General features: G+C 33.5%; 1 protein-coding gene across 1 annotated transcript; it reads left to right on the top strand.

Moving 5' to 3' along the window:
* The first annotated feature begins 3684 nt into the window (after positions 1 to 3684).
* Positions 3685 to 4780, top strand: LOC149563164 (leucine-rich repeat receptor protein kinase HPCA1-like). Its single transcript, XM_089828078.1, has 3 exons — positions 3685 to 4247; positions 4477 to 4541; positions 4656 to 4780. Exons 1-3 carry the CDS (start codon positions 3685 to 3687, stop codon positions 4778 to 4780), a joined length of 753 nt encoding a protein of 250 aa, XP_089684204.1.
* Positions 4781 to 14797: the final 10017 nt, after the last annotated feature.

Here is a 14797-nt window from a genome sequence, read left to right as displayed (position 1 = left end):
CACTTGCAGAATATGGAATCCCAATCTTAGATATTAGTACTTGTATTTATTCAAGAGGACCATTCATTATATGAGGGTGTTGCAATGATATGAAGCATGACGTGGCAACGGTATCCTGAATTTTCATAGCATTAGCCAATGATTACACTACGAATAATTGTAAAGTCATTATGTCGAATCGATTGTTGGCTAGGAAGGCTATAGCAGCAAACATGCTCTCACCACATGGAGCATTGAATGTGCTAAGTCGGGAGAGGTTAATGTTGGTAAAAGCTTGACCGATAATGTTCCAAGTGTTCTCTAGAGTGCAATGTAAAATGGGGATGTCTAGTCGGGGGTTTTATTAGGCATTATGTATACTTTTCCTTGAAAAAATAGGCTCATAATGCCCTATTGTAGGATTAGTGTCATGGAAAAGTATCGATAGTAGTGGATGAGGTGCATCTGTATTGAAATGTAGATATGGTTTCCTATGCATTAATGACCAGAGGCATATAGGAAATTTCAACCATCATCCTAGCCAATGAATAGAAAATGTGTCACCCCAAAGTCCTGTTTCACTAGCTAGATTTGTTCTTGCTGCTAAAATTCGCATCCTACATAAGTAGGTGGTTGGATCATGTATGTCATGCAAGTCATATAGTATTGATGGGTGTAGTTCATGTTGTAAGCATCTTAGAGAAATAGCACAACCATTGTGTAGGGATTCCAAGAAATAGCTTACGAGTCCATTACAAAGCTCGTTCGCTATGTATTGCCCATGAAGCAAGACATGTATTGTGTCAAACAAATAGTCACCAACAGTGTAGTTGAATGAATTAATGCGGAAGCAATGGTCTTTTTCTCAGATGACTTATATGTCTCTAATATGATAGGAGTTTGCAGGTTCTATTTTGTTTGGCATGATCTCTTTGGTGACATATTGACTGTTAAGGCTAAGGAGGTCTTCGAAATATCAAGTTTAAGAAAATAGAAGGTTGTTGCAAAGAAAGCATTTGCAATTACAAAAGATGTTGTAATACTTATGTTGTCAATTGTATTTACAAACGAACTTAACTATGAATAGCATGCATGTACAAAGCACGTATAGAAACGTCCTTTTTGGAAAATTGCAAGGCTATGGCAATGGATGACTTACCTAAAATGTTGCAGATGGAAAGGTTGAAGAAATGCTAGGAGCATGAACAGTCTACAAAAAATGAAAACATGTGAGATCCTTAATGAGTTTTATTAGATAAAAAAAATATAGAAAAAGTATCAAGAAAATAAGGTTGTCATGATTAAAAAGAATGTGAGCCAACCATCAACATAATAACTAAATTTCAAAGAAGTAATCGAACAAAATGGAAGCACCCAGATGTTCTATCCTTCTAGTATTTATCCAAGGGTATGAAAATCTTGCATAATGTGTTTACATTTTACATACTCATAATTCATATCTATTGGAACAAATTTATGGTTTTGAATTTGGGCAACTTACAAGTCACCAAAGGTAGGTAAACTTAACGACATGGAAATTATACCTACTTTAAGGAATACCCATGTTGGCCTCTTGATGGTGAATCACTCATGGTTCCCTAAAATAGGTTTTGCCTAACCCGATTTGGTACAGATAGAAAACAGAAAGCTACAATGAGAAACTACAATCAGATGGAATGCACCAATATCTAAGACATATTGAAATTAGGTCCAAAGAGTCCCTTGATATATTGATAGAGGATATATAAAATCCTACACTGACTGCAAGGAAGAAAGAGGAAAATAATGCTAGACCATAAAAGAAATAACCATATGATAAACGGTAGAATATGATGCAAAAGTAAAAGGAATCAAAACAAAAGTGGAAGAGGAATTCATACCTGTTTTTGTCGAAACTAGGAGTACACTCTAAAAATGTGATATAGAAACAAAATGGGAACATTGTGTTTCATGGCACTTTGTTTAAATAAAATCGGTAATAAATGCCGACAATTGTGCCTACTCAAAATGTACCTATGTGATGCACAGGAAGGACAAAGGGAAGAAAATAAACTAGCCAGTGGAAGACATCAAAAAACACATCTGATGATCAACAAAGAAGCGAAAGAATTTTTTGGAATGGTAAAGTGAAGCCTATGATAATAAAGGAATTGTTAATCACTGCACATCATAGTTGATGACTGCACACTCTTATCACTACCTAGCTTATGTGCTTTGCAAGAAAGATGCTTCATTTTTTCCATGGATTGCAGGTGTACTGGATGAATCTATAGATGGCTCAAAGTGGGTTACAGTAAGGAAAGGGATGTGTTGCGTCTATTGTGACAATCATATTGACTCGCTGTTATACAAGTCATACACAATTTTTCTTTGTAGTTTTTATTGTTTCTTGCTTTTTTTTCAATTTAATGAGAACATAATTTAGGTCTCTAAGGGTTCTTGAGAAAGTACGAAGCTATTAATAAGTCGTGTTTAAAGAGCACACTGTTCTTACTAATCTCTTTTGCCAAGTGTGGTCACATGTGTATGTGTTTGAAATGTGCAAATGAGTTGCTGCTTCTAGAACAGTGGAAAGTGCCCAATGTGCAGTGCTCCAATTATGGAGGTGGTTAGAGCCTACTGTGTGTTGTGAATATGGGCCTATTTGAGATGGGGTAGTAATAAAGCAGCACCTTCACCTATAATTTTCTCTCTCCCTTCTTAGTGAGGGAAACATTGCCACATATTTCATACCTTAGATGGCTTTTGGATTGCTATTTGAATATTTTGTGTAAATTGATGTGGCAGTGGACACCTAAATTCTTTATTTTGGTTAATATTGTGTACAGATTTGTGTAAAGGTAATAATGTGGAGAAGTAAAAACATTCTTTTGTAATCTATTCTTGGCTGATCTACAGGTGTTGGTGATATAATAGTTGATGAACCTTCTTGTTGCTGCTGCTGAAATGGTTGTTGATGTTTCTCATCCAATGCACTACTTTTGGTGCCTTAATATCAACAAACACACATACTAAGAAACACTGGATACAAAATAATGAAATATGTAATGATCAAAAACTTATTTGAAGTTCAAATTTTACACTAATATGTTTGAACAGCAAATTTCCATATCAAGCTGGCAACTTTCATGGTCAGATTTATATATAAAATGAAACTGAAAAATTGGTGGAAAAAAAAACAATGTAGACATCCATAAGTGATAAATGAGGAAACAAAAATGCACGTAGTTACTAAAGAAAACAAGTTGAGAAAAATAGTGAATAGGGAAAAGCATCAGCCAGAATAAGGAAATTAGTTATATTATTTCTCATGAGTGAGTAAAGTAGATCAATGGAACACGAGGATAAATCTGGTTACTAGAGAAAACGTACACAATTACTCCGGGCATTAAGAACTCTGAGAGGTTAAAAATGTGACCAAGAACATAAACAACCAATGAAAGCATAAATTTGGAGGAGGCAATTAGACCATTACAACCAAGTGGCTCTATTAAAAAATAGCACAAGTACTTGTTGACTCTAAATCATGCAGGGACAGTACCCAATTAAAATAAAACAATTTAGTGGAAACTATTTTACTATTTATACAAATTAAAAGTGGATAGAGGCAATAGCTATGCCTCTGATAAGAGTGATTGTATGAGCATCAAAATAATACTGGAAAAGTGCATAAGAGGAAAGTAAGACTCAAAAGTCAAGTTATCCATGGACCGATTTGGAACAGTCTACAGGGGAATCCTTGCTGATGGCGAAATAGTGTACAGGGGAATCCTTGTGAAACAGTGTACAGGGGAATCCTTGCGGATGGCCAAAGAGAATAGAGAATGTTGCGAAGAACACTTTTTATCCGAGCTTGAGATTTTGGGGAAAATTCATCACAGAAATGTTATGAGAATTTTAGGCTACTTCTTCAATCGCCAAGAAATGATCATTGTGTCAAAATTCATGGTTAATTTTAGCCTAGATGTTCTTTTGCAGGGCCCACTAGATTGCAGATTGGATTGGAAGCAAAGATTGAATATAGCCGTTGGATTTTCCAATGAGTTGGCTTATCCTCATCATGAATTGAGGAATACAATTGTGCACTATGATCTAAAACCTGAAAATATTCTTGTTGGTGAACACCTTGAAGCCCATATCGCTGACTTTGGCATAGCTAGGATTATGAACAATAATGAGATTACACCAATCTCTTTAGGGTTTTGCTTCACCATCGGTTATACAGCTCCAGAGATGATTGTTGAATTTTCTAATCAAAAATTTATTTGGTATAATCTTTTATGCTTTTTTCAATGATGTATTATATCTAATTACTAAGGTTTTTTTCTTCTATAGAAATAGTGTATCAAGATGATAGTTAATAAATAGAGAATAACAAGTTCACTTGCGAGCTTTTCAATTGGAATGACAATTGTAGAATATTTTTTCTTTAGTTTTCGTAGTGTAGCTATTGTTTATACATGAAAAACTGAACTTTTCCTTAGTTGATGATCAAAGTGGCTGGAAAGAGCTTGTAGATATATGGATGAAGACTGTTGGTTCTCTGACTGCAGCTGCATTAGGTATGCAATTTTTTTATGTAGAGAAATTCAAGGTTTGTTCCCATCTACATTTCACAAGTATTTTTTAGGAGGTGTGATTTAATGTGCATTTTTGTTGTTATTTTCTCTTTCCAGATGCATCTTCTGACTCTATTTATCCAGAAGATATCAAAGATGATGAGAATGGTCTACCTTCTCCACCACTTGATGAGGGTTCCAACATTGATATGCACCTTTCATATTTTCAGTACATGTCTTAGTACAAATTATCAACTTCAGTAGCTATGTTTCTTGTGCCTACATGAGGGTCCTTGTACATTTAATATTTGATAAGACTTCATAGAATCATAAGAAAAGTAAAGAGAGTTATAAATTAGAATTTTAGTGGTGGCTCAGGGTGTGATCTCTCCAGAACCAGTTTGTCAAATTCAATTTGTCTTTTTTCTTATTAAACCTGTAGATTTCAAAAATATTAGTGGGGATTGTTATTGAATAAATAAATCTACTATTGTTTGGGAAGTATATCACAGCCTGGGGATAAATTGCATGTTTTTAAACATGTACAGAATGCTATCTTTTCATAAAGGCACAAATGGCATTAATAGAATGTATGATTTCAAATTGGGCCAACTATAGAGATCAGTGACAGAACTTACCGAGTATGAAGCTGTGAGCAAACAATTCAAAATTTGCCACATATAGCCCACTGCATGAAAGGAAAGATTTGTAATGCCTCCACAAATGGCAGATATAATCTGCACAGCAATAAAAGTTCACCAATATCACATCAAATAGTTTTTATTTGTGATCAAAAAAATTCAAATTTAATATTAAGAAAAAAATGCACCCAAAAACCATATTGATTAGCATAGTTCACAACTCCACATACAACCACAGTAGTCCCAAAACTTAACACAAGAAATACATAGATGGACAAATTTTGTTAAAAAAAAACATGTTATGTTGCATAAAATAGGGCTCCAGTCACAATTGTGCCTTCAAGTATCGACATGAAATATGAAAGTTCTGCTGCTAGCAATTTAAAAAATTTGATTGAAATTAGAAATATAATGGGAACCTAAGTGAATCATTAAAGTAAGCTTGATTTGGGAAATTGACCATATCATGTTTTGAAAAGGATGAAGAGGATGAAGAAACTAACATTGTACATGGGCATAAACACTCACAAGAAAACAGACACGTAAAGGAACAAAGGTAGGTTTGAAATTTATCCATTCATTACGGTCTGTACATATGATCAAATCTTCAATCTAGGTTCTCATGTAGACCAAGGATAACCACAAGCATCTATTAAAATGATGCATTTTTTTATTTAGTGGTCATCGTAGTTTGTTTTGGTAGTTTCTATCTCTGACCTTTGTTTACATTTGTTCCTTTTCGAAACATCGTAATGTAATTGCCTATATATTGTAAACTTTGTTTTCATAATTGAATATATAATTACTGTTACATGGTATTAGAGTGGGTCAATGGAATTCCTTAAAGTTTGGGGATTTTTTTAATAAAAATCTGAGCATTAAAAAAAATTAATTATTTTTTTCATTTTTTGAAAAAACAGTTGTGAAGCCTCTACAATTTTCAAAGGTTTCGGAAAGCAGTATCGAGGGTTTTTAAGTGCTTTTTTCCTTGCAAATCACTGCTTTTCATGAAGAGGGTTTTGTTAAGGAAGAAAAAGTCATTTTTGGTTAGCTATGCATCTATTCTCCTGTGCGACAGTTCTTGTGACACCTCATGATGGTTTTGAACAATTTTGTGAGCCATTTTTTACTCGCATTTATTCTGCCCGAACCCACAGAAGTTTTTTTTCCAAGATTTAGTGTCCTCTGTACTTGCTTCAACGAAGGATGGGAAGGATGGGATGCCCCATCTCAAGTCTCAAGTATGATGGGTTTTGTTTGGCCTTCCTTGATTTAGCATTCAATTAAGAAAATGGAGTCATAATATGAGAACAGTAGTGCTCAGACAAGATTAGAGAACTGCACAATGAGCTTTTAGAGATGTTCTCTGTTTTTGCCCTATTTTAACACCATGAACAAAATCTTTTTCCTTGAGATGAAAGGGAAAGAAGGTGTTGAGTGTAAGATATATTGTGCTATGAGTGAAGGCTCTGCACGAATGCCATATGTTTCATGATATCGACTATGGCTTCTGTAACAATGGATGCGTCGATTTAGAGGCTACGGTCTAGACAAAACATAGACACGGTTAGATGATGAAACATAAGAAATAGAGAGAAAGAAATTGAGCCCTAATAGAGAAAGTCAGAGAAGAAGACCACATAAATCGATGGTGTCAAAAAATAGTTTAGAGAATGAACCCTGAGCGAGCTCCCAATATCTAGGAAAAACATGAAAATGTCTAATGTAAATCATGTGAGACTACAGACGAACAAATGAAAATAATTCAGAAAACTAACCGCAAATGAGAATTGCAAGAACTACGCTAGGCTTTGGCAGTTACGATCTGGAAAATAAAAAATAAAAAAGCAAATCTCATACCATTAAATGGAAGAAGAAAAAGTTGCGCAGCTGTAAGCCCAAATCAACGACGCCCATTTTGAGAAAACAAGCACAAGCCACAACAATGAAGGGACCTAGGTCGGAGAAGTAATTGCAGCAAAACATGCACAAGGTCCGTCTTGTAGGCTGTGCATATGATAGGTAGAAGTGGATTTTCATTTTAGTGGATTTTATAGAAACAAAATTTAAAAGACTATCAAGAAAGTTATCCGCAACCAATAGAAACATAGAAAAAATCGAACTGGAAAATAATGGTAAATGAAAATGTAGGGCAGACGAAGATTTTAGTGAGATTGTTTTAACATTTGCTCGAGTCCCAAAGCAACTAATAATTGAAAAGTGCAATGAAAACATTAGTCCCTGCCTATGGGCGGCAGGGACTAACAACTCGCAGTTCGATTTTTTGGAAGGCAAATATTGTCGCGCACCAATTGCATCGATTTAAAATCTATAATGACACGTCACAGTTTAAAAGCGAATATTCCGTTAGATTTTATTCGACGCGCATTAAGAAGGATCGACGTAGGAAATTTACAAGTACGGGTGACCCCGTGTCTTTTTTAGCTTTTTGCTTTTGCTGTGAATTAAAAGTTCGAAACGCCGAATAGGCCTATTTCATTCGTTCCAACTGGATGCAGAATCTCACTTCCAAAATAGAAAATGAGGCACAGCATTTACTTTTCTGTTTTTCTCTTATTCTTTGCAATGAATATTTCATATGTGATATCCGATTACAGCTGGTCGAAATGCAATAATGATTCGAATTTTCATTCGGTCAGACGCCCAACAAGGTATATGGCCCTCTACAGTGTTTTGGGAACTTATCAGTAGACGACTGCTCAGACTGCGCAGAACAAGCAAAAAGTACAGTGATGGTGCGTTGCACCAACGACATAGGCGGCCTAATATTCATGGTCGATGACTTCTTTCTACGCTATGACAACTTTAATTTCATTTCAACACTAGAAACCAACTCATATGTTTGTCTGTGGAAGTCTCAGGCAACGTGGAATATGATTTCAAGTCCACAACCGCAACTCTTCTCTCCAACCTCTCTAATGTTGTTTACAACCCTGCAAATAAGCGACTCGCCATGGGATCGGCCAACAGCTCAACATCCCAAAGTGTGTACGGGCTCGTTCAATGTTGGAGATATTTACCCATCAACGATTGCAAAAAATGCTTGTTTACAGCCAGGAATTCTATGGAGACTTGTTGTTAAAAGAACCAAGGAGGTCAGGCTTTCTTAGAAAGCTTTGTTGTCAGATTTGAGTTGTTTTTGGGCACTCCAGTTGTATCCTCGCCACCGACTCCCACTACTTCACCCTCAACAGAAAGGCAGACTCCAACAACTATGGAATCTCCCAAAGCCGGGGCGGGCAAACCCAATCAAAGAGTAAGCACAGCCACCTCATTTAATATTTGTTGAATTGTATCTTTATATGTTAATATTGAGGAAAATTCTACATTGCAGAGAAGCACTTAATAATACCCATTATTTTTGGAGTTGTGGGAGGCTTGATTCTGCTGTTAGTTATCCCTATAATTGTGATGACGGAAAGAGTAAGATCTGTCATTTTTGCGAGCCCAGTTACCCGCAATGAAGGTGCTGCTTCCAATTTTTTAATCTTTGTGTTTAATTTTCTTCTCTGTTCGTTTTAGTTGAAGGATAAGATTTGTTGTGAGAGTTAGTTAATTGTAACTGTTCCTTATGTCCGTAATGTGCGAAAACTCCTAGTTATTGTCGAGATCTCACCTTAATTGATCTCACCATAATTTATGTTTAGCAGTGATTTTGATGATGATTCTCACCATAATATATTGAAGAACAAAGTTCCTCCCTACTGATTATTAGGTCAATTTGTTGAGGAAGCCTCAAACTATCAGGCAAAATGATATGATTGTCAAAAAATTCTATAGATTGGACATTAGTTCTAGACATGTTGATGATGAGGTAGCGAAAGTGGTTAGGTAATTGAATGGTTTCAGAATATCAATTCAAGATGAGATTATTTTTATGAAACTAAATAGTATGGAGCAAGCATATCGATATGTCTTGAAGACTGAGAAGATCTTGACAAAGAAGCATGAATAACAAAAAAGTAGACAAGGTAGATTTCAAAGAGGCGGAGGTATATCTTGTGGGAAAAATATCAGATCTGAGAATAATGCACAAGACAAAGGAAAAAATGAGTGGAAAGGTGATGAGAAAGGAAAGACCAAGTGGAAAGGTGGTAGTTCTTAGCAAGGAAGACATAGTTCTTATAGAGGTGGCTATGGAAGAGGCGGATTTGATGGAACCTATTTCAAATGGGGGTGAAGAAGTAAATAGAGCCTTTGAGTATAAGAAAACCGAAAGTAGTACTCATAATTAAGTAATCTAAGGAGAATTTGTGATTCCACTGAATGGACGTAAAAAGGGTAAAAATTTGATGGTGAGAAGAGCTTTTTGTAATGAAGGATTAGTGAAGAATCCATCTTGAGGAGAAATCTTTTCAAGACCAGATGCAAGATTGCAAGAAATTGTTGTAAGGCGATCTAGTGGTAGTTTAAAAACTTTGGCATTAGAGGAGCTGGTTAATAAGTTACAATTATAGAGGATGAGACACCCTACACCCTATCAAGTCACTTGGATAAAGGATAAGCATAATTTACTAGTAAGTGAGAAATGCTTTGTGAAATTCAAGATTAAGAATTACTATGATGAATCTCTATTTGATATTATGCCTATGGATTTTTTCCATATACTTTTGGGTACACCATGGTAGTATAATAGACAAACATTGTATAATGGAAGATTGAATCAATATACTATTTTGTCAAGTGGAAAACCACAAGTCTTGTTATCTTTGATAGAGGCACCAGATAAAAATCATTATATTATAGTGCGGGTTTGCATGATTAATCAAAATCAGTTTTTTGAAGAATATGAGAAACAAGAAGTTTTTTTTGTTGTGATTCCCAGTGCACCAAATAATGCTAGTATTGATCGATTTCCATTAAAAGTTGAAAAGTTTCTCACTTAGTATCAAGAATTTATTTTACACAATATACCTAATGGTTTACCACTAGTAAGGAGTATAAGTCACTGTACGGATCTGATTTTTGGAGTTAGTTTTCTAAGTAATTCACCTTATAGATTGACACCTACCAAGAATGAAGAAATTAATAGGCAAGTAGAGGAGTTGTTGCAAAAAGGTTTGATTAGAGAAAGTTTGAGTCCATGTGTTGTACATGTTGTATTGGCACCTAAAAAGAGTGTTGAGTGGAGAATGTCTATTGATTCTAGAGGCTCTATTAACAAAATACAGTGAAGTATAGGTTTCTAATGCCTAAGATGGATGATATAATCGATTATTTGAATGGAGAAAAAAAAATTATGAATTTTATTTTGAAAAGTGTGTATCATCCTATCAAAATCAAAGAAGGTGATCAATAGATGCATTCTTTCTAGATAAAAGAAGGTTTGTGTGAATGGTTAGTTTTTCCTTTTGGTTTGACAAATGTACTGAGTAATTTCATGAGGTTGATGAATAAACTCTTGAAGAAATTATTGGGTAAGTTTGTGAATGTTTATCTTGATGATATTCTAATATTCACTAAGACTAAGAAGTAGCATTTTAAGCATATTAGGAATGTGTTTCAAAGGTTGAAAGTGGATAAGTTATTGATTGACCCGAAGAAGTGTTCATTCATGAAGCATGATATTATGTATCTAGGGCTTGTTATTTTAGTTGATGGTTTAAATATTGATCCGAAGAAGGTTAAAGAAATTGTTGAGTAGCCCACACCTGATAATGTGAGTGAGGTAAGATGATTTCATGGTTTAGATAGTTTCTAGAAAAAGTTCATTAAGATTTTAATTTGATTTGTAATTCTCTGAGTGAGACAATGAGAGGAGATAAAAAAGATTTCAAATGGACACATGGAGCTAATAAGGATTTTTAGACTTTGAAACAAAATGTTGTTGAATTACTTGTGTTGGCTCTACCTTTTTCAATAAAGTATTTAAAGTTGAATGTGATGCAAGTGATAAAGAAATTGGGGTTATGTTGAGTCGGGATGATAAACTCGTTACTTTCTTTATTGATATTTTTAATGATGTTAAAAGGAAGTATAATGTCTATGATCAAGAGTTCTATGTTATTGTTCAAGATCTGAAGAAGTGGAGATATTATTCAACTCCTTGGGAGTTTGTGTTGTATATTGATCATAAGGATTTATAATATTTGGAAAGTGAACATAACTTGAATTAGAGACATATGAAGTGGGTTGAGTGTTTGCATAATTTTAATTTCAAATTAGGCATAAAAGTGGAGTATCCAACCAAGTTGCAAATGCACTAAGAAGAAGAAGATCTTTGTTAACTGAGATAAAATTCGAAGTTCTTGGCTTTGATGAGATGAAGGATCTATATGAAACTGACCCTCATTTTTATGAGGTGTGGAGAGAGTGCGGAGCACCAAATCTATCAGATCAACCAAGTAAGTGTGAATATTATTTCATTGAGGAAGATATGTTATTCAAAGGAGTTTAGTTGTGTATACAAAGAGGATCTATGAGAGTTATTTTGATTAAGAAGAAACGTATTGGTGGATTGGCTAGATATTTTGGTATTGATAAGACATTGAGTTTTCTTAAGGAGAAGTATTATTGGCTACAATCCTATAAGAATGTTCAAAAGTTTGTGAGGAGTTGTGGAGTTTATCAATTTGCAAATAGAGTAAGTCAAAAAAATTGATTGTATACGCCTATTTCAATACTTGAGAAACCTTGGAATGATATTAGTATAGATTTTTCCAAAATTATACATTTTATACCATGTAAGAAAATTTTTGATGCAGTTCTTGTTGTTGAGATTTTCTTCAAAGAGGCTGTTAGATTACATGAATTACCAAGGAATATTATATCTAATAGGGACACTAAGTTATATGGTTATTTCTCGAAGACATTATGAAAGAGTTTGGTTACAAAGTTGAAATTTACTTCAACATTTCATCTAGAGGTTGATGGAAAAATATACATTGTGAAGAGAAACTTGGGTAATTTGTTGATATGTTTAGTTGAGGATAATCTAAATAACCTAGATTTAGTATTTGCACAAGAACAGTTTGCAACAATAATAATGTTAACAAGGAATACTAGAAAGACACCTTTTCAAATTGTTCCTAGAATGCATCCTAGACGTATATTAGACTTGAGGACTATTATTGGAGAACATAAGAGAAGTGCTAAAGGTTAGGAATTTTTTGAATTCATGAACTCTTTACATTAGGAAGTGAAAATTATGTTGGAATAGAGTAATTACATGTACAAGGGGAATGTAGATAAGTTAAGGAGATGTGAGAGTTTTGAAGTGCGTGACGAGGTAATGGTTTATCTAAAGAAGAGTAGATTTCTTGTTTTCACATATACTAAGTTGAAAATAAAGAAATTTGGTCCTTGCAAAATCTTGAAGAAGTTTGACTATGGGAATGCTTATGAAGTTGAGTTACCTAGTGACATGGATATATCTCCTATATTCAATATTTCCAATTTGTGCAAGTATTATGAAATTTTTGATGAGTTTACTATGTCAAGTGATTATCCTAAGAAGTAGATTGTTGGGGTAGAGGAGATTTCATATTAGAGAGTTGCTAAGAGTACATAAGAAAAGGATTACTTTGAGTATTTTTTGAAGTGGAAGGACTGGCCAGTTAAAGATGTTGCATAGATTTCTCAATCTAAGTTGGATTCTTCCCAGGTTTTGGAATGGTCATGATTTAGGAGAACCATTTCTTTTCAACCCTAATTGTCTATTGTAGGAGCATCCTGGGTTGCATTGCTATCCTACTCGATACATGTGTACTCGGTTCTACTTTTGAACCTGCTCAATCACTTCATTGTTGGTTGGGTCAATGGAGTTAATTATGCCTTCGTTCATTGAGTGGCTTAGGCTCTTCTTTCACCAAGTGTTTCTATTCTATATTCATTGAGTACACAACCAAACTTTGTTGTTATTATTCGATGATGTCTTTCACTGAGTGCCTATTTGGGTTCTCATTTGTGAGGCAACTTGTGTATTTAATTTGAGGTCTTAATTTAATCTGTTGGATGGATCATTGGGATGTATGTAGACTGTTATATGGTTGACCTTCTCCATATGATGATCTACAATATTTTTTAAGCCATTTTGGCAAGTATAAAATAGAGAGTGATGGTCCAGGTCTAGGAGTTATTCAATCAAGGAGGAGGAATTAGAGTCTATAAAAGGAGACCATATATCTTGCATAAGGGAGGACATTTGATGTGTATTTAATTCTTTGTATTGGCCATAACCCAGAAGGCCTCACAATTGGGCATGCATGATGAAAATTTGATGAATCAATGAAATATTTATGGTTGTCTCTCCTTTCTAGAATGTTCTCTTCATCACTTGCTTCTATTATGTTAACTCCACAAGGTTGGTCAATTGCTAGGTGTCCCTTTGGCCCTAGTCATTCTTCTTACCTTGCATCAATTTCAAAATATTACAATTTACCAATCAATGTTTCCCTATTAAAACCTTTAATAACAGGAATAACTTCTTTAATTATATTTACCTTGTTTTCATAATTTGGTCTCAATGTGATCAGTGAATCTTCTAACAAACTTTATCTTCTAAATTTGGCTACAATATCTTCGAAATAAATTAATAGAGCTAGTAATGGGAGATAGACTAGGTAGGACCCATCACACATACACATTAAAGAGTCAAAGCCCATTGTATGTTTGTTTAAGCCAAACATATTATATGAATCATGTTGAATGAAATTAAAAGTTGCCCTTTGCCTATTGTATGTTTGTTTAAGCCAAACATATTAGATGAGTCATGTCAAATTAAATTAAAAATTACCCTTTAAAATGGTATATCATTACTAGATATTTGATATATATTTCTATTATATTTTAAAAATTATGAATTACAATTATTAACTATTAATTAAAACTATAACTTTAATGAATAGAAATTAAATATAAAGATTCACTTTAAAATTCATAGAAAACAAGAACGCAAAGCCTCTAGTTCCTACTAATAGAAGAAAATAATATGAATTTTATACAATAATAAAATGTATAAAGTCTCAAAAATAATACATTGCATTTTTTGTATAAATAATTAAAAGCCCTACAAAACAACAAGTCAATTTGTCAATAAATATATTTTTTATAAATTATTTCAAATATAATATAGATGAAAACTTTATAGTTGTAAAAAATAATTGAATAATAAATTATTTTGATTGGACAAACAAATAATAGTAAATATATTTTTATGAATTATTAGTTCTTTCAAATATAATATAAATGAAAACTTTATAGTTGCAAAAATTAATTGAATAATAAATTGTTTTAATTGGACAAACAATTTTTTTTTAAAGTTGCACTCCTAACACAAAACAACCACTCAAATTGTCAACAAATATATTATTTTAGATACAATAAATATGAAAACTTTATAGCTCAAAAAGTAATTGAATAATAAATTCTTCTAATTAGACAAACAAATTAAAAAGTAAAAATGAATTGAATGCTATAGTTTATAATAAAAGAACATAAGATAAAAGAACAATAAACAAACTATTAAATCAAATTAATTTTAATTGGAGTGAATAAAAATGTACGGGATTGATATGACAGCACCGAAACTTCAAGTCGCAACAAAACTTATCCAGTGAAATAATAGAGTTTAGGAATAGTTGTAAGAAATTGTAGGGA

This window comes from Cupressus sempervirens, chromosome 4 (genome assembly GCF_028749045.1).
Source record: "Cupressus sempervirens isolate cs-2001-9-10 chromosome 4, ASM2874904v1, whole genome shotgun sequence".
Classification (NCBI taxonomy): Eukaryota; Viridiplantae; Streptophyta; class Pinopsida; order Cupressales; family Cupressaceae; genus Cupressus; species Cupressus sempervirens.
The sequence above is the reverse complement of the archived record's forward strand: the minus strand, read 5'-3'. Positions and strand labels throughout refer to the sequence as shown.

Bases quoted from the DNA above. Each gene is read 5' to 3' on its own strand.
- LOC149563164 (XM_089828078.1), top strand. From the start codon at position 3,685: ATGGACCGATTTGGAACAGTCTACAGGGGAATCCTTGCTGATGGCGAA. The intron at 4,248-4,476 runs GTATAATCTTTT...TGATGATCAAAG, and splicing joins TCTAATCAAAAATTTATTTG to TGGCTGGAAAGAGCTTGTAG. The intron at 4,542-4,655 runs GTATGCAATTTT...TTCTCTTTCCAG, and splicing joins TCTGACTGCAGCTGCATTAG to ATGCATCTTCTGACTCTATT.